General features: G+C 44.8%; 5 protein-coding genes across 7 annotated transcripts in view; 4 read left to right on the top strand and 1 right to left on the bottom strand.

The window, feature by feature from the left end:
* The window catches only part of si:cabz01090165.1 (uncharacterized protein LOC100333421 homolog), a 36,556-nt gene extending 30,355 nt beyond the window's left edge, over window positions 1–6,201 (top strand). For 2 of the 3 annotated variants that reach the window (XM_054794197.1, XM_054794196.1), the window contains exon 11: window positions 1,344–6,201. The gene's annotated coding sequence lies outside the window, so the exon portion shown is untranslated. The remainder of the gene's footprint in view (window positions 1–1,343) is intronic. The other variant, XM_054794199.1, reaches the window with a different exon arrangement.
* On the bottom strand, window positions 1,852–2,838 carry LOC129191463 (olfactory receptor 52K2-like). The gene has a single exon (XM_054794838.1). The coding sequence runs from the start codon at window positions 2,836–2,838 to the stop codon at window positions 1,852–1,854; it is 987 nt and encodes a 328-aa protein (XP_054650813.1).
* Window positions 6,202–11,182: 4,981 nt separating the features above from the next.
* Window positions 11,183–12,266, top strand: LOC129191462 (olfactory receptor 11A1-like). The gene has a single exon (XM_054794836.1). The coding sequence runs from the start codon at window positions 11,183–11,185 to the stop codon at window positions 12,137–12,139; it is 957 nt and encodes a 318-aa protein (XP_054650811.1). The 3' UTR covers window positions 12,140–12,266.
* A 1,302-nt stretch (window positions 12,267–13,568) lies between these two features.
* Window positions 13,569–14,525, top strand: LOC129191461 (olfactory receptor 6N1-like). The gene has a single exon (XM_054794835.1). The coding sequence runs from the start codon at window positions 13,569–13,571 to the stop codon at window positions 14,523–14,525; it is 957 nt and encodes a 318-aa protein (XP_054650810.1).
* Window positions 14,526–19,426: 4,901 nt separating this feature from the next.
* On the top strand, window positions 19,427–20,395 carry LOC129191460 (olfactory receptor 6N1-like). The gene has a single exon (XM_054794834.1). The coding sequence runs from the start codon at window positions 19,427–19,429 to the stop codon at window positions 20,393–20,395; it is 969 nt and encodes a 322-aa protein (XP_054650809.1).
* Window positions 20,396–21,601: the final 1,206 nt, after the last annotated feature.

The raw sequence follows: 21,601 nt of genomic DNA, 5'->3' as shown, positions 1-21,601 counted from the left end.
ATTTTTAGTCTTTTCCTTACCAGAATATAGGTGTGCTTTTTTTGTGGCCGAAGCCTATGTTGCACCTTTTTGTGTGTTTTTCTCAGTGTTTTTGTTCATTCACATTCATTCACCAAAGGTGCCTATTATAATTACACAGAGTTACCATAACAACCATTCATTGACACTTTCACTTTTCTCGTGCAATTTTTATCGCAACGCTGCAACTTCCATCGCAGCGCAGCCGCCTATGTTCAAAAACTTGAGCTTAATATGCAAATAAAGCATATTTTGCTGTGCCTTTTGGGGTTCCAGTTACAAAGAACATTTAAGACATTGCTAATAAATAAAATCACAAACTGATGCAATGCTATTGAAAAAATATTGCAACTTTGTGGAAAAAAAAACGGCCAAATCAGGAATGTAAGGTTGCAACAATCACAAAGAAAAGCCTGCAAAATCCTGGACGGACTGTTGAAATGCTGTGCTTTTGGGGGTTCCGGTTACAAAGAACATTGAAAAAAGGGATAATAAATTCTTTAAAATTCCAAACTGATGCATCGCTATTGAAAAAAATACTGCAACTTTGTGGAAAAAAATGGGAAATGCTGTGTTTTTGGGATTCAGGTCACAAACAACATTTATCCATCCATACACTTTCTATGCCGCTTATCCTCACTAGAGTCGCAGGTATGCTGGAGCCCATCCCAGCTGACTTCGGGCAAGAGACGGGGTACACCCTGTGCTGGTCGCCAGCCAACAGCAGGACACATATAGACAAACACACTCACATTCATGCCTATGGACAAGTTAGAGTCGCCAATTAACCTAACGTGTGGGAGGAAACCGGAGAAAACCCACACACGCACGGAGAAAACTCCACACAGCGATGCCCAACGGAGATTCGAACCCAAATCTTCCCAATCTCCTGACTGTGTGGCCAACATGCTAACCACTAGGCCACCGTGCGGCCCCAAAGAACATTTAAAACACTGATAATAAATTCATAACAATCACAAACTGATGCAGTGCTGTTGAACCTCAGAATATCACAACTTTGCGGAAAAACTGCGAAATCAAGTTTTTTTAGGTTACGACAATCATTTTAAAAAAGCCTGCAAAATCCTGGAGGAACTGTTGAAGTGCTGTGCTTTTGGGGCACAAAGAACATTTAAAATATTGATGATAAATTCATAAAAGTCACACACTGATGAAATGCAGTTGAATGTAAAAATATCGCAACTTTGCGGAAAAACGGCAAAATCAGGGAATTTGGGTTGCAACAATCATTGTTTTATTAATTGTTGGTGCAAATGATGGATGTCTTCATCCATGAACGTAACAAAGGCGTGTCTTCTCCTCAGGTGCCTTCCCGGGTCACACGGTCACACGTGCCTCCAGTGAGCTCCAGAGTAAAGTGGACTAGAACCGAAGGAGGCCGGCCCAGTACCGCGAAGGACCCCTTTTGACTCGGCTCGGCTCCTTGGCTAGCGCAAACAACGCCAAAGGATTCTTAGACTTTTCGTTCCGCTATTGGGAGGAGGACACCGTGAGACGTGAACTTTTGTGGCAACTTCATCAAGACGTGGTCTTCATCGAGATATATTCCTGTGTGGACGTACAAAAAGAACCTTGGCAGCTCCGAACGAGGAGCGATGATGTTAGTTAAAATATGGCTGCCCGTTGAAGGAAGATGCCCCGCCCCCTCACTGTTGGCCTCGTCGTCTGTGTTGGTATGTGCCCCCACCCCACCCACCACCGTCTTCTTCGTTGGTTTGATACTCTTCAGTTTCAAACATCACTTGATGCTTTGATAGGAACAATGGTGTGGATTTCTAATGAAATAAAAAGTATTTTTATTGGAAAACCTCCTCAGTCGTCGTTTAGTTTGGTGGTCTTCACGTTGGCGGGCAAGACCTTGGCTTCTCGGAGGTGAAAGAGGCGGTAGAAGCCGTTTCTGATTTCGGCGGTGCGGACGCCGTAGATGACGGGGTTGGCAGCAGCGGGGAAGAGGATGTAGAGGAGGCCCATGGCGGTGTTGGCGTCGGTGGGGATGTTGATGTTGAGGTTGTGCGACAGGAAAGTGACGCTGCCCACCAGGTAGAAGCACATCATGACAATCAGGTGAGTGGCGCATGTGTGGAAGGCCTTCCAGCGGTCCTCACCGGCCGCCCGCAGCACGGCGCTCAGGATCTTCATGTAGGAGAAGAAGATGAGCGGGATGTCCACGCCCACGAAGCACACGATAACGGCCAGGCCCGCCGCCCGGCTGTGCTGCGTGTCGCCGCAGGCCAGGCTGACCAGGGCCATGTGGTCACAGTAGCAATGCAGGATGACGTTGGAAGCGCAGAAGCGCAGCGAGCCCGCCAGGCCCACCAGTGTCGCCATGACGGTGCCGCTGCGCACCAACGTGAAGAGCAGCAGCTTGATGAACACCGAGGAGTTGGCCAGCTCGTTGTAGCGCAGCGGCTGGCAGATGGCCACGTAGCGGTCCAGCGACATGGCCAGCAGCAAGGTGGACTCCACTGACGACAGGAAGTGGGTGACGAACATCTGCGCCAAGCAGCCGGCCAGTGAGATGCTGTTCCAGTCCAGCATCAGGCCCAGCAGGGTGCTGGGAACAATGGCGCTGACCGCTGCCAGGTCCACTGCGCACAGCATGCAGATCAGCAGGTACATGGGGCTGTGCAGGCGCTCCACGCTGCAGATGACGTACACCAGCAGCGCATTGCTCAGCAGCGCCGACACATAGGCGGCGGCCAGTGGCGGCGCCACCAGCCAGCGATGCTCGTGCAGCTCGGGGAAGCCCCGGAAAATGAAGGCATTGTGCGACGAGTTCTTCTCCCTCGGCGGCAACATGGCACTCGACACCTCTGAAACACACGTGCACGGATCACGTGTTAACCAGCTAGCACGCTGCTGTTGTGACCGGTAAAAATGTGCATGTCGTCCTACCTGTTGTCTGTTGGCACCAATCGTTCACAGCAGGACGCGCCGCGTCTTGTTTTGTCTTATACCCGACCATGAAATGTCCCGCGGGAAACTGTTACCGAATGCAGCAGCACTTTGATTGGTCACAGAACCCAAATTAAACTCCAGGGTCTCATCACGGAGAAGGGAAATCGTCCTAACGAGGAGCAATCACGCTGTTCACAAATGACGCTTTAGCTCCACTCGTCTTTTTCAGTTAGCTTGTGCGCTAGCCTAAATATGTCCTTCTTATTTTACAAAAAAATGTGTATTTTTGTGAAATGAAACGTGTCGTCAGAAGTTCAGATGAAGGCGTCGTTGCTCCTCCACGCTAATTAGCGCCGCTCTCGCTTCCTGTGAGGACACACTGTTAATTATCTGCTTAACGAGTCCTTTCTTCTACAGACTGAGGTCGTATTAATGACGTTTTATTTTTTTAATCCCGTGCTAATGCTACACTGTTGCACATGTTCAACAAACAACAACATACAAGCTAATGAGTGAACGTGGGAGCTGACGAGGAGGAGGGTGTTGATCTTCTGGAACACGAAGAAAGACCTGAGTTTAATTAAAGCACCAAGGATCGCGTGGTGGCATCTCTGTATGGTGTTTTGTCCGGGTACTCCGGTTAACTGGCAACTCTTAAATTGTCCAAAGGTGTGAATGTGTGTGTGGCAGGTTGTTTGTCTTTATGTGCCTTGCGATTGGCCGTCCAGGCCTCTCGCCCAAAGTCAGCTGGGATTGACTCCAGCATACCCCCACGACCCTAGTGAAAAGGGGAATACGGTGTCTAATATGACAGGATTTATTTGTGATGTCTGAATGCAAATCGGTTGATATCGGTTTCGATGAAGCTCTGGACGATATCGGTGAGAAAGCCAATATCACGCATCTCTAATTGTCGTCAGTCTTATGGGTATTCTGTAGACCAGTGGTTCTCATCTGGTGGGTTGGGACCCAAAAGTGGGTCCTGGAACCGTTTTCAGTGGGTCTCGGATCTTTTCCTGGGAATGGAAATGACCCAATGTCTGTGAAGGCACCTCATGTTCTTGTCGGCACTATCCGCGAGGTGCGCTCCATGTTTCTGAGCGACTGTCAAGCTTGAGTGGAAGAGGAAGAGGAGTGGAGACTGCTGCGGATATCTGCTAGAGAAGAGCGCGCCATAAAGAGGCTGCAGCTCATGCCCTCTGTTACCTTGAAGGAGGTTGGATGCAGGGTCTGATGCGGGGGGTGGTTTATGGATGGATGCTGAAGTACGGGGGACACAATCGATTCATAAAAATGAAACACGAACTGACGAAAGACACAAGCTCCTAAGACGGCAGAGCCGTGAGCCTTGATGTACGACTTGCTTGCCGCTATTTCAACTGCGTTGCTAATCCAAACAGCAGCACCTAGCGAGCCATAACACAGCAAAGAAGGCATTGTTTGTGATTACCTGGCGGGATCGTCTTTCACTTTCTTTCACTACATTCTACTTTCTGTTGTTGGTGTCCACACATACAAACACACACACACAAACTCACCGTATCGTGGTTTCATCAAGGTCCTTGAAGGCCACCACAACAGCAAAACCTTACAAACGAGGCTTTAAGTATGACATGTTGTTAGCCTCTGCTTTGCTGTTGCACAACAAAAAACCCCACATCATTAGTGAACTCCCTGGGGTCAAAGGTCACTCATTGGTGTCAACATGTTTGTCCGTGGCTTTAGCCGCGTGAGACCCGTCGCCTTAATGGCGTCCCCCGGGACACGCTCGTTAGCGCTTCATCACTCCAAACGGAGAAACAAACACTTTAAATTGGTTCATGATCATCTCAAAGTAACTTCACTTCAATAAAACACCACATTGTACTACAAAATGTTACATTTCATTTGACAGAGTCAGCTTGTTACATTTAAACACTTGGAAACTAACTAACGGACAAAAGCAGTACATTTTTTTTTTTCATTGTTGTCTTAATGTGTGAGTCTTTTCATTCATTTTCAGGGTTGCAGGGAAGCTGGAGCTGGAAAAGTGCACTGATTTTGGAATCATCCACAATCCTTATGTGAGACTTATGTGTCATCCTTATGTGTAACTCCAAAAACCGCCACCAATGCTCCGTTTAATGTGACCTGCATATTAACCAAGCTACAGCTTATTATTATTATTAACATTGTTATGCCAAAGAACTACTTTACTGGTGTAGTGACACCACACCTTAACACCTGTTCACCTTAACAACAAACTGGACTGGTCCGTCAACACCCACGCCCTCTACAAGAAGGGCCAGAGTCGCCTCCACCTGCTGAGGAGACTGAGGTCCTTTGGTGTGTGCAGGACTCTCTTACAGACCTTTTATGACTCTGTGGACTCCGTGGAGGAAGGGGGGAGAGAAGGATGTTGGCTAAGCTGACATCCATCATGGACAACACCTCTCACCCCCTACACGACACTGTGGTTTCCCTGGGCAGCTCCTTCAGCAGCAGACTGTTACACCCACGTTGTAAGAAGCAAAGGTTCCGCAGGTCCTTCATACCGACCGCTGTCAGGCTCTACAACACCTGTACCACCTGAACCATGTCATAGTCACTATGTCACTATGCATTCTTTACTTGCGTATCTTGCTTGCTGCTGTAACAAGTGAATTTCCCTGCTGTGGGATAAATAAAGTACAATACATTACAATACACCACACCGGCTTGCTACTAGCCAACTAGCGACTAGGTTCACCACACACTTGCTCACAATGCCCCAGGCCACTGCCGAAAGGTCACGCTACATATTGGAGCTGCCGCCACTGCTGCTGTGTTTTTGTTTATGGAAAAGTTCACGCTAGGTGTAGCGTTCCTTTCTATGTGAAATCAACGCACCCAGGAAGGAAGTTCCACTAATGCTTAAAATCACCAAAAATACTTTACATGTTATCATGAATGTGCCTGTTACTACATGGTTCCAACTACAAAATGTTGTTGGTGTTTTAATAGTGGGCCCATTACATGCATGAATTGGGGGGACAGAGCCAATTCATGACAGAGCCCTCTCTGTTGCAGCCCCCTCCCTCTGGAACTCACTTCCGCCGCACATCCATGACACTGCTGACCTTACCACTTTCAAGACTAACTTAAAAACACACTTGTTCTGCGCCGCTTTTAATAGACAGACTCTTTAAAACGTACATGTTAAGTAATACGTCACATTGCAATCTTTTAATCTTGTCTTTTGTATGCAATTGTAACTATTTCTCCTGAACTTTGCTCTTTGGTTTTGTTATTTTGCTATTTTCTATTGTTTCTATTTCTATTTTCTTTTGTTTGCTTTTACCATGTAAAGCGTCCTTGAGTTTTTGAAAAGCGCTCCATAAATAAAATGTAGTATTATTATTATTCATGACCTTATTCTTTTTAGCTGTTTTTATGTCTTTAGAATGCACAGAAAAGAGAAAGACGTGTGTGTTCATGTCTCACTTAAGGACTGTGGATGATCCGCCAAAATCCGCCAAAAAAGTGCACTTTTCCTTACCAGAAGAAGTGGTGTGGCCCCTTTAAGAGGGCGGGGTCCGTTTTTCCAGAGTGGAGCAGCTGGCTTCAAGTAAAAAAAAACAGCTAACACGCTAACTGCTAGCAGTAAAAACAAAAACAAAAAACGAACCAACTACTTTTGTCACCACGAAGAGAGAAATGTACAAAGTCGTGTCAGCACATCTGCAACAACAGCAAAGTGAGTCCTGATGTGTCCTGCTGCTTGAATGTAAAGTGACTGCAATGAGCTAAGCTAACAGGTAAGACTCCTCTCTGCTTCCTCTCATTAGAGTGAAACTTTTACTGACTTTCTATCCGTGATTTTGTTGAAATGATTCAAAAAGATATGTGTATTCACCTTGCTTGGTCTTCAGTGTGCTAGCTGAGGCGGGACATAGACGATGTCATCATCTAATTTGGATAATTACCATGACGTACGTGCATATCATTGTTAATTAATAAGCACCGCTTTCATTCCGACTATAACGACATCAGAACCTCAATAAAACATCCCACACACTTCGTATATTAATGCTTCAAATATACAGTAGCTCTTAAAACTCACATCAGCAATGACTTCTGCACCGATAGTGGCCGAGAACCGCTCGTGACCGCTTGCAACACACAAACCGGAAGTGACACTTTCAAAATATATATATATATATATTTTTTTTTTAAAGTCCGTCAGGGATTTGACACACTACGATCGTAAAGGGTTGGGGGTCGCTGCTTTATAGATTGTTAGCAAATTTCAACTAGTTTATGATGTTAAAAACCATTATGATGAAACACCTAAAGACAGTAAAATAATATTAGAACTACAATGTTGCACTCGGTGCATCGCGATTCACCTTTCGCGGATTCACTGTTTCGTTTTTTTTTTACAGCGTAAAGTGTCACAGTGGAGCATGACAGTATGCACCCCCACCCCCAAAAAAACTGAACGGACGCCACCTGGCGGACCACCAGGCTTGTCAGGAAACTTGCAGTCGAAATCGGAGAGGAGGGTGGGGTCGAGGATGAGCGACCAAGAGACCCAAAAGCGGTCCTCGGGACCTGGGAGGCCAGATCGGCCCCCGACGACCACTCAAACGGAATCTTAGCTGATGTAAGCTTGTTCAGAGGGTCGGCAACCTTACTAAAGTCCCGAATAAAGGGACGGTAAAAGTTGGCCAAACCCAGGAACCCCTGCAAAAGCTTTTCCTGAAAAGTTGGCTGTCGCTGTCATCTTGCGCTGATGTCACGTCATGATGGATGTGGTACCAAAAAACACAAAAAAAATCTACGTTATACTCACCAAATGTTGTATTTATAAATTATTGCTGACTAAGAGTGAATGAGATGTCTATCTATCTAACTAGGCAGCTAGCTAGCTAGCTAGCTATCGATCTGCCTGCCGATAAATGCCTGTGTCATCGCCGATCACCTGTGGCTAGCACTATTGCAGCCCACAGTGATTCTTTGGTGCAGTGTAGTGGTTTGCCCTGACTAACATATTGGGCGGTGTTGTCCTCCCACTTTCACTCAAAGCAAAAGCAATGTCTGCCGTGGAGACTAACTGCTAACACATGCCATGAAAACTATCTTGCGGCAGTAAAAGGCTTTAATACGGCATTTAAAGAACAACACTTGACGAAGTGTGCTGAGTTTTGGAGGCTCACGGCAGCTGACAACAAACGACAGCTAACACAGCCATGTGGTGGGTGACAGTCAGGCAGCTAAGCTAACCCATGAAAGAATTGAATTCATCGGACGAGAGCAGCCTTTCTCAGCGGTGGAAGCTCGCCAAAGTCTCCTTAAAGGAGGTGTCTCATCCTCTGGAACTTTCAGGAGTTGTCTTTAAAAAGTAAGTAAAATATGTTTTTGTCTAAATGAATGTGATTTTATGGTTCCTTTTTTCATATCATATAGCCAGTGGCAGGGGTGCAGCCAGGAACTCTGCGTCCCATGAAAAAAATCACGTTGCCTCACCCTTTATTAATTAATTACTTTTTTTATTACCTATTTTTTGGGCCCCCTGGCAGTCAAGGGACCTTGGGATTGTCCTGACCTTTCACCTTTACATAGCACCCCTGGCCAATAGCACTTACTGTATTATAAATAAATTGAAAAGTATATAATTAATCCATGTGATCGGTATCGGACGATTTCAGGCCTGGATGATCGGAATTAGCAGCATAAAACCCTGATCGGAAAATTCCTACTACATATTATCACAATGTCTTTGAATGCGTCTTATGAATTCCTTATTATATTTATATTTCACTTCGTTCAGCCATTTCATGCTTGAAAATGCTTAATTTAAGCAAAAAAAATAGACACAATTTGCTTAAATATGCATACGTTTTGACTAATAATCGTCCGTATTCAACCACGAGAGAGCAATGATTTATTAATGAATATATTTTGGAAAAAGGTGACAGAGCGACACTGTGAAATTTGAAGTGCAAAGGGGCGAAATCATCAAAACGTTTCACGACGCTTTATTTTGAAAAAACATGCAGCGGAATCACCTGTCTGCCCTGTTGGCACTTGACAGATTAGGAGAGGAAGAAAAGGCAGAGAGAAAGGTATTTAAAGTTAATTAATGCATTTCTTGTTCAAGATTGTGAAAAAGACCCTAATGTTGACATTATTACCGACAGGAAATTGAAATATTCAAAAAAATAAATACATTTGCTGCCACAGCAGCGGCACGACATAGCGGCGGCAGTCCGCCTCCCATGCAGCCCACCACAACAGCTTAAAAAAATCCTTGGAGAAACCCTGGTAGGTCATACTGACATCAATTTCTTGTTTTTTGGTGTGTACTACTAATATTTTGAATGCATGCAAATTGCTCTTGTGTTGAACGTTCTGTGTGCACATGCATGAAAGTCCTGCACTGACCTTATCTTAACCTTTCTGTAAATGCATGCTTCTTTTCTTAAGGTCTTTGTCCATCATAAGCGTTGAGGCCAGTGAGTCTGCAAGTTGGGGGGGACCTAAGTCATGGTCCTAAAAAATGTTAAAATGCGTCACTTTGTGTTTGGCCCGGACAAAAGACATCCATATCATGTTTTTGCATCTGTTTTCCTGTTTGTGTATCCTGGTTAGCAGGGTCCAAACATGGGAATGCTGTCCCATGATGCTGTGACTGGCCTCAGCGTGTCCATCCTTTGAGGCTCCCCCCCACCACCACCGCCATCCCCCGAGGCTCATTAACCCAGAGCAAAATAGTAAACATGATGATGTCACTGTGCTGTGATGTCCACAACATCTCGACCGTCCTGGTCGAGATGTTCCATATGAACGCCACGAGTGAAGGTAAACAACTTCACTTAAGTTGACGTGAAACTGAACTCATCTAACCGTTGAGACATGCATTGCGCTGTACGGAAGAAATAGCAACACCACACCTGTCGTCATTAACGTAAGGTTCACCAACAAAAAAACACAAAATGGCGCTGCTGAGGCAGGGAAGGAAGCTGAATGGAACAAACATCTGCATCACAGACGTCAAATGCAAGGCTCAGGGGCCAGATTCATCCGCATTATTGTTTTATGTGGCCCGTAAAAGACTGAAAATAATAAAATTAAAGACACTTCTCTTTATTTTTAGTATTTTAAAAAACAGTTTTTATATATTTTTTTTATTTTTTAAATTCAAAAATTTAAATAGAATTATATTATATTAAGTAAAAAAAATAATAAAATAAAATAGACAATCTGTCTTTTTGAAAGTATTTGTTCTGTCATTTTTGACAGAGAATTTGTACTTCCTTCAGTTGGAGTTGCTTATTTTTTTGTTGTCAAACCCCAATTAAAATGAATTATACAATATTTGTATACTCAAATTTCTGCATGGCACCTTGACTTCTGATTTGAATGTAAGTTTGTTGGTAAATCAAGACAAGCAAAATGAAAATGCTAAAAATCAAATGCATAATATGATGGTACATTTATATGATTTTCGAGTTACAGGCGGCCATCCAAGGGGGAACAAGAACCATGTTCTAATGAGTAAATAAAGCGATACTTAATGTTACAAGTCGGGTTTTTTTCCTCCACGTAGCACCGCCGTGTTGAAATTTTTTTTTTTGAGCCGGGCACACAAAGGATCTTGGGATATGGAAGACCGGTAAGGATAGTGGCGATGAACACTTGGAGCTAATGGCAGAGGATGTTGGCATTTTAAGGAACCCTTGGTGCTTTTTTCGAATTGGGACAGCCTTTGCGCACCGCAATGACGTCACGTACCCCGCAAATGTGCACTTGAAGGATGCAGACCCCGAAAGGAGGCAGAGCCAAAGAATTTTGCAATCTGAAGGAACGCATTGCTACGTTTGACAACAAGCCTACACGACAAGGGATTGCTGAACAAGAAGATCTGGAATTCAGAACACATTCAGCACATTTGACAAACATTTAATAACTGAAAGCAATAGACAGAAATCTTGTCTTTCATACTCAGCCACATGCCAAGGCCACTGGTCTCGTGCTTGGAGCTCTGGTACACATTCCACTTTCAAATGAAACAATAAACAAGCTGAGCTCATTCATCTTCATCCATAGAGGAAACAGCCTTGACCTATAACCTCCGCTCACAGCACAGACAAGTGTTTTTCTCCTCTTTCTCTCTCTCTAACACACACACACACACACACAAAGTAGAGGACCAATGAGGCGTCAGCGTCAGTGACATGTAGAGGATAAAGGCGCGGCGTGCACGTGACATACGTCAGTCAGCATGTTGAATCAGTCTCGGGTGGACGTCTTGGTCTTGACGGCTTTTCACGAGCTGCATGTGCTTAGGTTCTTCTACGTGTGCGTGACATGCGCGGCTTACGTGCTGATCGTGGTGTTCAATGCGTCGTTGGTGCTGGTGATCTGCATGCGCAGTGCTCTGCACCAGCCCGTGTGCATCTTCTTAGCCAACCTGATGTGTAACACTCTGATCGGCTGCACCGCCTTCTACCCCAAACTGCTGCACGACCTTCTAAGCGACGTGCAGCTCATCTCACCAGCCGGCTGCCTGGTGCAGGCCTTCTTCGTGCACGTCTATGTTTCTGTGGAGTGTACCATCCTGACAGTCATGGCGTATGACAGATACGCCGCCGTCGTGCACCCTCTCACCTATCACAGCCTTCTCTGCCCCTCGGCCGTGTCCAAGCTGCTTGTTGTCTCATGGACGTTGCCTCTTGTGGTGTACGCCGGCCTGCTGTCTGCCAGCGGGACTCTGCCGCTGTGCGGGTCCCACGTGGGACGCACCTTTTGCGACAACAGGTCCATTACACACCTATCCTGTGTGGACATCTGGCTGATGAGACATTTTGAGCTGCTGCTGGTCGTCGCCTTTGTTTTCCTGCCTCTGGTGATGATCTTCTGCTTCTACGTGAGAATCCTCATCATCAGCTTCCAGCTGTCCAAGAGCGGCAGAGCCAACAAAGCCCTGTCCACATGCATCCCTCACCTGGTCACATACGTCAGCTTTGTCACCAGCGTCGTCTTCGAGGTGGTGCAGCCAGCACTAGCGGCCAAGAACCTGCCTCATTCCTTCACGGTCATCATGTCCATGGAGGGCTTCCTGGTGCCACCGCTGCTCAACCCGCTCATCTACGGCCTCAAACTGCCACTCATCAGGCAGCACGTCCGGCAGGTCTTTCACATTCAGCCACGCGCGAAGGCCACCACCCCTGTCATCTGATCAAAGCGCTTAGCACCTGAATTAATAATCAGGCTCGCATTGACAGGGTGTACACTATCTGTCTTTTTAAGCGGCAGGTGCTTTGGCAGACATCCAATACAGATCAGCTTTTTTATCCACATTTGGAACAGGCCAGATGCCGATCTGGCGATATCCAAATTCATGTGTTTTTTTTCCCCTCGCCTATACCACAAAGCATACACAAACAGTACTTGGAAGCAAAAAGATCTGAGTTGTGTCATTTGAAGCTTGTGGTGGAAGTCTGGCTTTTGGGTTTCATCATGTGGTCTTCAAGTACTTGTGTGACTGACATTTTCTGTAAAGCTCCAAAATAAAAGTCTTGATTTCCAGCATCACATGGCCCAAATCTCAGCTGATGGTCACAATATTTGGTGAACATCACAAATTGTGAACATCACAAATGTTCGGTTAAACTTCGCGACTGTATTAACACACAAGAGGACAAGAGGACATAGGCAGAATGTAAATGACAATGAGGCAAGCAGGAGGTGTTTTGGATTGAAATGTGACATGCTTCCATCATATCACAAATAGAAAAGGTCACGATACTTTATCATACATGATCTGCTATTCCATTGTCCTGGTCAGAAGATTATAAAGCCGCTTTCTTTGGGAACATTTGCTTAAAAAAAGTGACTTTCTTTAGTTCAGCTTTGACTTTGACACCAATCCTACAATTCATACGTCCCCCGGGGGACACCTACGGTTGTTGTTGGAGTTCCATATTTCCTGTACTTGGTCAATATTATCTGTGTAGCAGAAATTGTGTGTATATTTTGGAAAAAGCACATCAATAATGACTTTCACTTCAAATCATTTTACAGGATGCAATTACACTTCATATCAGAGCCACTCGATAAAACCATGATTTTCCTGTCAGGTTTTGTGTCCTTTTTGTGTTTTTTTTCCCCAATATCCAGGATTAAATCATCAATCAAGAAAATGTTATCCAAGATTCATTTTATCATCACAACAAGTCAATAATGTAACAATGGAATTTCCATTTTGCCTACCACTAACATTTCAGAATATATAGAAGATCCCTGTAAAGATCTCTGCAGGTTGGGAGAACGTGTCATATCAACCATACAGGACTCACCAGTCTGCCAGAAATAATACATACATTCTACAACGAACCTTTCTTTGAAAAAAAAACAATAAACAAACTGAGCTCATTCATCGTTATCCAATGAGGAAACAGCCTTGACTACTGCTCACAGCGCATGTGTCAATCACGTTTTTTTCACTCCAAAACAAGGTCTCTCTCTCTCACACACCCACGCATGCACACACACACACACACACACACACACACACACACACACAGAGTAGAGGACCAATGAGGCGTGAGCCTCAGTGACATTTAGAGTATAAAAGCGCAGCGTGCACGTGACATGCGTCAGTCAGTATGTTGAATCAGTCTCAGGTGGAAGTCTTGGTCTTGACAGCTTTTCATGAGCTGCATGTGCTCAGGTTCCCCTATGTGGGCGTGACGTGCGCAGGTTACGTGCTGATTCTGGTGTTCAATGCGTCGTTGGTGCTGGTGATCTGCATGCATGGCGTCCTGCATCAGCCCATGTACATCTTCTTAGCCAACCTAATGTGTAACACTCTGATCGGCTGCACCGCCTTCTACCCCAAACTGCTGCACGACCTTCTAAGCGACGTGCAGCTCATCTCACCAGCCGGCTGCCTCGTGCAGGCCTTCTTCGTGCACGTCTATGTTTCTGTGGAGTGTAACATCCTGACAGTCATGGCGTACGATAGGTACGCCGCCGTTGTGCACCCTCTGAACTATCACAACCTCCTCTGCCCCTCTGCTGTGTCCAAGCTGCTCGCTGTCTCCTGGATTTTGCCTCTTCTGGGGTACACCGGCCTGCTGTCCGCCAGCGGGACTCTGCCACTGTGCGGGTCCCACGTGGGCCGCATCTTTTGCGACAACAGGTCCATTACACACCTATCCTGTGTGGACATCTCGCTGATCAGTTTGATTGAGCTGCTGCTGGCCGCCGCCGTCGTCTTCCTGCCTCTGGTGATGATCTTCTGCTTCTACGTGAGAATCCTCATCATTAGCTTCCAGTTGTCCAAAAGCGGCAAAGCCAACAAAGCCCTGTCCACATGCATCCCTCACCTGGTCACATACGTCAGCTTCGTCACCAGCATCGTCTTCGAGGTGGTGAAACCGGCACTAGCGACCAAGAACCTGCCTCATGCCTTCAGGGTTATCATGTCCATGGAGGGCTTCCTGGTGCCGCCGCTACTCAACCCGCTTATCTACGGCTTCAAACTGACGCTTATCAGGCAGCATGTCCGGCAGGTCTTTCACACTCAGCCACGCGCGAAGGCCACCGCCCCCCTTGTCTGATCAGAGCGCTTGGCACCTGACTGAATCATCAGGCTTGCGTTGACAGGGTGTACTCTATTTGTCTGTTTGCGCTGCAAATGCCTTGGCAGACATCTGATTCAGATCAGCTTTTTTATCCAAATTTGGAACAGGCCGGATGCCGATCTGGCGATATCCAAATTCTTGTGTTTTTTCCTCTGTACGCTGCCATAACGCTTACACAAACAGTACTTGGAAGCTGAATTGTGTCATTTGACGCTTGTGGTGTAAATCTGGCCTTTGGGTTTCATCATGTGGTCTTGAAGTACTTTTGTGACTGACATTTTCTGTAAAGCTCCTGTAAAGCTTCTGTAAAGTCTTGATTTCCAGCGTCACACGGCTCAAATCTCACTCAACTGTATTAACACACAAGAGGACATAGGCAGACTGTAAATGACAATGGGGCAAGCAGGAGGTGTTTTGGATTGAAATGTGACATGCTTCCATCATATCACAAATAGAAAAGGTCACGATACTTCATACATGATCTGCTATTCCATTGTCCTGGTCAGAAGATTATAAAGCCGCTTTCTTTGGAAACATTTGATAAAAAAAGTGACTCTCTTTGTTCAGGTTTGACCTTATAGCACCGAATTTTAGGCCCACATACATAGGCCCCCAAGGACCCCACTCCCATCAATCCCACCCATGCACCCCCAAATACCCCCTCACCCCCATACACACACACACACACACACACACACTCCTGTAGTTGTTTTACTATGGTTTGTGAATTGTGGTGTTTTAGGAAAAATACTCATAACTAGGTAGGTACTGTGACCAGAAAGCGAACACCAGGCAGGTTGGCACAGGTTACTGGTAAGGAACGAAGGAACAATCTGGCACTGAACAGCTGCCTTCAACCAGCTTAAGAAGGTGCAGAGGTAACTGGCTGCAGGTGTGTGCCGACAGCTCTTCCTCTACAGCAGTGGTCACAAATCTCCCGCCGACCGAGGGGTTCTTGCATTGGGGGTTGGGGATCACTGCTCTACAGGACAGCATGCACTAAAACAGAAGGCAGACAGGCGGCAGCAGAGCGACAACACAGATCACGTCAAGTATAGCCTCTTCTTGCTTTACAGCTGGTGTGTGTTCAGAGCAAAGCAGAAGGTGTTCAAGGTGCTTCCTATGCTAATTAACGCATGTGACGGCGGGGGACACATAACGTAACGATCGGAGTTGGACTTCCAAAGTTCCTCTACTTGGTCAATATTATCTGTGTAGCAGAAATTGTGTGTGTATTTTGAAAACAGCACATCAATAATGACTTTCACTTCAAATCATTTTACAGGATGCAATTACACTTCATATGAGAGCCACTCGATAAAACCATGATTTTCCTGTCAGGTTTTGTGTCCTTTTTTTCTCCAATGGATTAAATCAGGGGTGGCCATGATGTCGATCGCAAGCTACCAGGAGATCGCCAAGGTAGTTTGGGTCGATCGCGTAAACGTCACTTTGTACTTTTCATATGACATCTGTCAGCTGACATTAAGCTCCCCTCCTGATTCGCGCTTGCTCCCCCGCAGTGTTTCAAGCTACACACGAAGATGCAACGTTCATCTTTATTATTGTGATTATGGATTAACTAACTCTGTGGTAAGATGTCTATACAGTATCTATAACTAAAGTTATCTGTTCACACGGCTAGCTACATAGAAAAAAAGTGTATTGTTTACTGGCTTTGCTTGGCGTCATGAACTCTACTACAGAAATCAGTGTTTTCTACACGTTCCCTTCTTAAACTATTATTTCATGATGAAATTAAAAATGTGCCCATTGGTGAAACCTTTTCAATATGTTGCCTTGACTTTGGCTGCATTGTCTTTTGCATCATCATTTTAAATTCTTGTATATGGGTAATGTTTGATAGCTAATGCTAACTGGATGTAATACATGAACTGTGTGCCCTAATGAACGTTACATAGCTAATTTGACTGACATATTACCAGTACTCAGGTTATATACACAACTATTTAGGAGTTATGTGTATTATCTTTATTTCCATATTGAAGTGAATTATGATAGCAACTACTTTGATTACCTGTAAACTTTGAAAATGTGAATATGAAATACTAATCAGTAATATTTACAATAGAATTTCAGAGTTTACTGGTTACATTTTGTGTATGTTATATGTTTTATAGAAAGATTCAAGGTAGATCATTTTGACTTCTACTTGCATGCTGAGAAAGCGTGTGCACTCCTGATATACATGTATAACGTACATAAATATATACTCAGATTTTATTAAAATAAATATAGTAAATATATATAATGTCTATATTTACAGTAGTAGGTAGATCTTTGGGACTTGCTCGCAGGCTAAAAAAGTGTGAGCACCCCTGGAATAAATCATCAATCAAGAAAAGACCAAACGTTATCCAAGATTCATTTTATTATCACTATGTCAACAGTGTAACAATGGAATTTCCATTTTACCTACCACTAACAATTTCAGAATATAAATAGAATAGAAGATCCCTGTAAAGATCTCTGCAGGTTGGGAGAACGTGTCATATCAACCATACAGGACTCACCAGTCTGCCAGAAATACTACATACCGGCACATACTACTACAATGCCTACTTTTAGCTTTCTTTCCCTCTCTTTTCTCTTCTGGTGGCCTGATTTTGTCTTTGTGGGTGAAACAATGCTGTGTCGCTCAGAGCCCTGTGTATGAATGAGCCGCTTAGCATTAGGCTGCAAATAGCATCCCTGAAAGCACGGCTGCTCACACTTTTTCAGCCTGCGAGCTACTTTTCAAATAACCAAGTCCCAAAGATTTACCTCCTACTATAAACATTCATAACATGTAAACTTAGTATATTTAGAAATATGAGTATTTATGTACATGTACTGTATATCAGGAGTGCACAAAGTTTTTCAGCATGCAAGTTACAAGTCAAAATGGTCTACATTTCACTATAAAACGTACACAGTGTTCCCTAGTTTATCACGGATGATAGCTTCCCAAAAAAGCCCACAATTGGTGAAATCAGCAAAGTAGCCAACTATATTTTTTTACAATTATTATGTATGTTTTAAGGCTGTAAAACCCTTCACATAGACTTTGTACACTTTTCTCAGACAGGCATTAACATTTTACATAATATCAGTAATATCAGTAGTATGTCAGTCAAAATAGCAACATAGCGTTCATTAAACATAGTTCATGTACACTCCTGATCAAAATCTCAAGACCAGTTAAAGAATTGCTAGAATTTTGCACATTTGGATCTTAATGAGGTTTTAAGTAAAGCTACAGTATGCAAAAACAAGAAGGGGGAGTGAGATAAAAAGCACTTTGAAAAAGTAATTTATTGAAAACAACAATTAAACTGAAATAGGCTGTTTATCAGCTGATCAAAAGTTTAAGACCATCGCTCAAAAAATAACAAAAAACTCTCCAAACCAGAACAAAAACTGTTCTCAGTAGGACTCAGTGATGAGTAGCTCCACCGTTCTTGTTAATCACTTCAAAAATGGCTGTTGGGCATGCTTGATGTGAGTGTTTCCAGGAGGCTAGTGGGAACATTGCTCCAAGTGGTGAAGATGTCTTCACAAAGGGCATCAACTGTCTGGAACTGATGGCTATTTTTATAAATTTCCCTTGCCATCCATCCCCAAATGTTCTCTTTGGGATTTAAATGAGGGGAACATGCAGGATGGTCCAAAAGAGTGATGTTATTCTCCCTGAAGAAGTCCTTGGTCAAGCAAGCATTGTGAACTGCAGCGTTGTCCTGTTGAAAAACCCAGCTGTTACCACACAGACGAGGGCCCTCAGTCATGAGGGATGTCCGCTGCAACATCTGCACGTAAGCAGCCGCCGTTTGACGATCCTGCACCACCTGAAGCTCCAGTGTTCCACTGAATGAAAAAGCACCCCAGACCATACTGGAAAACATCTCAGGTGGGATCTCCTTGTCATGCCAGTAACGTTGGAAGCCATCTGCACCATCAAGGTTACATTTTTTCTCATCAGAGAATAAAACTTTTTTCCACCTTTCAATGTCCCATGTTTGATGCTCCCTGTTTGATGCATTTGTTATCAAACATTACCGATATACAAGAAATGAAAATGATTATGCAAAAGACAATGCTGCCCAAGTCCAGGCAACATATTAAAATGGTTTCAGCGATGGGCACATTTTCACAACGAGCTACTACAAGTGAACTGATACATGTGGTTATAGATATAAGCATCTTACCGTTGAGGTGTATCCGTAATCAGAATAATAAAGATGAAAGTTTCATTTTCGTGTGTTGCTTGAGACGTCTATTCACCACTTACTTTGCTGCGGAGGCGCAACAGCGAATCAGGTCAGCTGACTAATGTCATACGACATACACAAAGTGACGTGGGTGACACTCGCGATTGGAGCACGCCTGCCTTTGCAGCAACCTTTACCGTTTTCAAGCGCTACCAGGTGGAATGATCCAGTTTTCATTTTTGCAAGGTGGGGGCATAGGTGGTTCAGACAGACCTAATTGAATTAAAGCAGCTTTATTATTGAACTTTCAAAGCTAAATGTCATTTATCTTAACCGTTATTATGTGGGTTTTTTTTAAAACTGACAAATTTAAATAGTAAAAAATCTTCAGAACATTAGGAAGGCCCAGGCTGGCGCACCATATCACACACACACACACACACACACACACACACACACACACACACACACCCCAAAACAATAAACAAGCTGAGCTCATTCATGGTTATCCAATGAGGAAGCAGCCTTGACCTCTGCTCACAGCACAGACAATCACTCCAAACAAGTATCCCTCTCTCACACCCACAGAGCAGAGGACCAATGAGGCGTCAGCGTCAGTCACATGTCGAGGATAAAGGCGCGGCGTGCACGTGACATGCGTCAGTCAGCATGTTGAATCAGTCTCGGGTGGACGTCTTGGTCTTGACGGCTTTTCACGAGCTGCATGTGCTTAGGTTCTTCTACGTGTGCGTGACATGCGCGGCTTACGTGCTGATCGTGGTGTTCAATGCGTCGTTGGTGCTGGTGATCTGCATGCGCAGTGCTCTGCACCAGCCCGTGTACATCTTCTTAGCCAACCTGATGTGTAACACTCTGATCGGCTGCACCGCCTTCTACCCCAAACTGCTGCACGACCTTCTAAGCGACGTGCAGCTCATCTCACCAGCCGGCTGCCTGGTGCAGGCCTTCTTCGTGCACGTCTATGTTTCTGTGGAGTGTACCATCCTGACGGTCATGGCGTACGACAGGTACGCTGCTATCGTGCACCCTCTGAGCTATCACGACCTCCTCCGCCCCTCTGCCGTGTACAAGCTGCTCGCTGTCTCCTGGACTTTACCCATTGTGGCGAATGTCTGTGTGTTGTCAGCCAGCGGGACTCTGCCGCTTTGCGGGAACCGAGTGGGGCGTACCTTTTGCAGCAACAGGTCCATTACACACCTATCCTGTGTGGACATCTCGTTGATCAGCCTGATTGAGCTGCTGCTGGCCGCCGCCGTCGTCTTCCTGCCTCTGGTGATGATCTTCTGCTTCTACGTGAGAATCCTCATCATCAGCTTCCAGCTGTCCAAGAACAGCAGAACCAACAAAGCTCTGTCCACATGCATCCCTCACCTGGTCACATACGTCAGCTTCGTCACCAGCATCGTCTTCGAGGTGGTGCAGCCGGCACTGGCAGCCAAGAACCTGCCTCACGTCTTCAGGGTCATCATGTCCATGGAGGGCTTCCTGGTGCCGCCGCTGCTCAACCCGCTCATCTACGGCCTCAAACTGCCCCTCATCAGGCAGCACGTCCGGCAGCTCTTTCACCCACGCCAAGGCCCCCGCCCCCGCTGTCTGATCAGAATGCTGGGCATCTGAATGAAGCCCCGTGAAGGGGATGCACACGAAAATATGAGCATCTTCAGTGTCACCTGTTGTATTCTCTGTGTTTCATGTGTACTAGTGCGTCTGATATTTCCTGTCAAGCTGCAAAATAAAAGTCTTGGTTTACAGGGTCATGTTGCTCAAATCACAGCTGATGGACACACTATTTAGTGAACGTCAAAAAAGAGTGTGTAAACACACAAGAGGAAAGATATAATAATAAAGATATAATATTAATATAAGAGAAAGACTATCATAACTGTCAATAAATATTAATAGTCAGCTCCTGCCAAATGCTACATGCTACAGGCCAGGCATGACTGTTTATACTCTTGGCTGTTTTTCTTCTTTCAGTTTCGTCTTCTTATCTAATGGCTCTTGAGTCAGGGTGACCAAGCTTCCTGTTTTCCCAGGAAATGGACACGTCCTGCTTTCACATCCTATCCTGGGCCTCTTGTTTTGTTTTTTGTTTTTTTAGAAAGTGATGGAATTGGCTGGCGTAATGACGAGATGTGCGCCCTCGTCGATATGTGCCAGCCACCTACCGCTACTGCGCAAAACCGTGTTTTTACCGTGTGCAAAAACAGCTGTTTTCAGTGTCGCAACTGTTGAAATGTGCGTTTTACACGACATCCTATCCAAGTACAGTAATTGCAGTGTTATATATAATTTGTGTCTTTGGTCATTGACAGAATTTTATTAGCATAACAATTTTCTATTCGTCCTGGGGAGGCATATTTTTAAGTATGTATTGATGTTATAAGGCATCTTTGAGTAAACTTCCAGAGTATCATTTGAGTATCCTGGTTTTCGGTAATCAAATTACGGTCACCTTAGCTCAGTGCTTCTCAAATAGTGGGGCGGGTCCCCCTGGGGTGTGCGCGATGAACAGTCGGGAGGGCTTGAGAGGCCGGCAGTACATATTTATTGTACATTTATTGTACTCAACCTGCAGTTTCATTCTTGAACACGCTTGTATGCTTCACAGCTCTCCATTTTGTTGCATTTTCCTGGTTTCAGTTTCGAGTTCAGTCTGTACAGGACAGACAAATAAATAGATCTTATCACCTTCTCACTCAGTATTTTAAATCAGGGGGTGTGAAAACATTTCTGTCTCCTAGAGAGAGCATGACAGAAAATAATTCAAAACCACTGCCTTAGCTTAAGTAGTGTCTGTAGTTTAATTTATCTAGCGTTCCA

The sequence above is a fragment of the Dunckerocampus dactyliophorus genome, chromosome 12 (assembly GCF_027744805.1).
Source record: "Dunckerocampus dactyliophorus isolate RoL2022-P2 chromosome 12, RoL_Ddac_1.1, whole genome shotgun sequence".
NCBI lineage: Eukaryota > Metazoa > Chordata > Actinopteri > Syngnathiformes > Syngnathidae > Dunckerocampus > Dunckerocampus dactyliophorus.
The sequence above is the reverse complement of the archived record's forward strand: the minus strand, read 5'-3'. Positions and strand labels throughout refer to the sequence as shown.

Coding starts and splice junctions, on each gene's coding strand:
- LOC129191463 (XM_054794838.1), bottom strand. CDS start 2,838: ATGTTGCCGCCGAGGGAGAAGAACTCGTCGCACAATGCCTTCATTTTC.
- LOC129191462 (XM_054794836.1), top strand. CDS start 11,183: ATGTTGAATCAGTCTCGGGTGGACGTCTTGGTCTTGACGGCTTTTCAC.
- LOC129191461 (XM_054794835.1), top strand. CDS start 13,569: ATGTTGAATCAGTCTCAGGTGGAAGTCTTGGTCTTGACAGCTTTTCAT.
- LOC129191460 (XM_054794834.1), top strand. CDS start 19,427: ATGTTGAATCAGTCTCGGGTGGACGTCTTGGTCTTGACGGCTTTTCAC.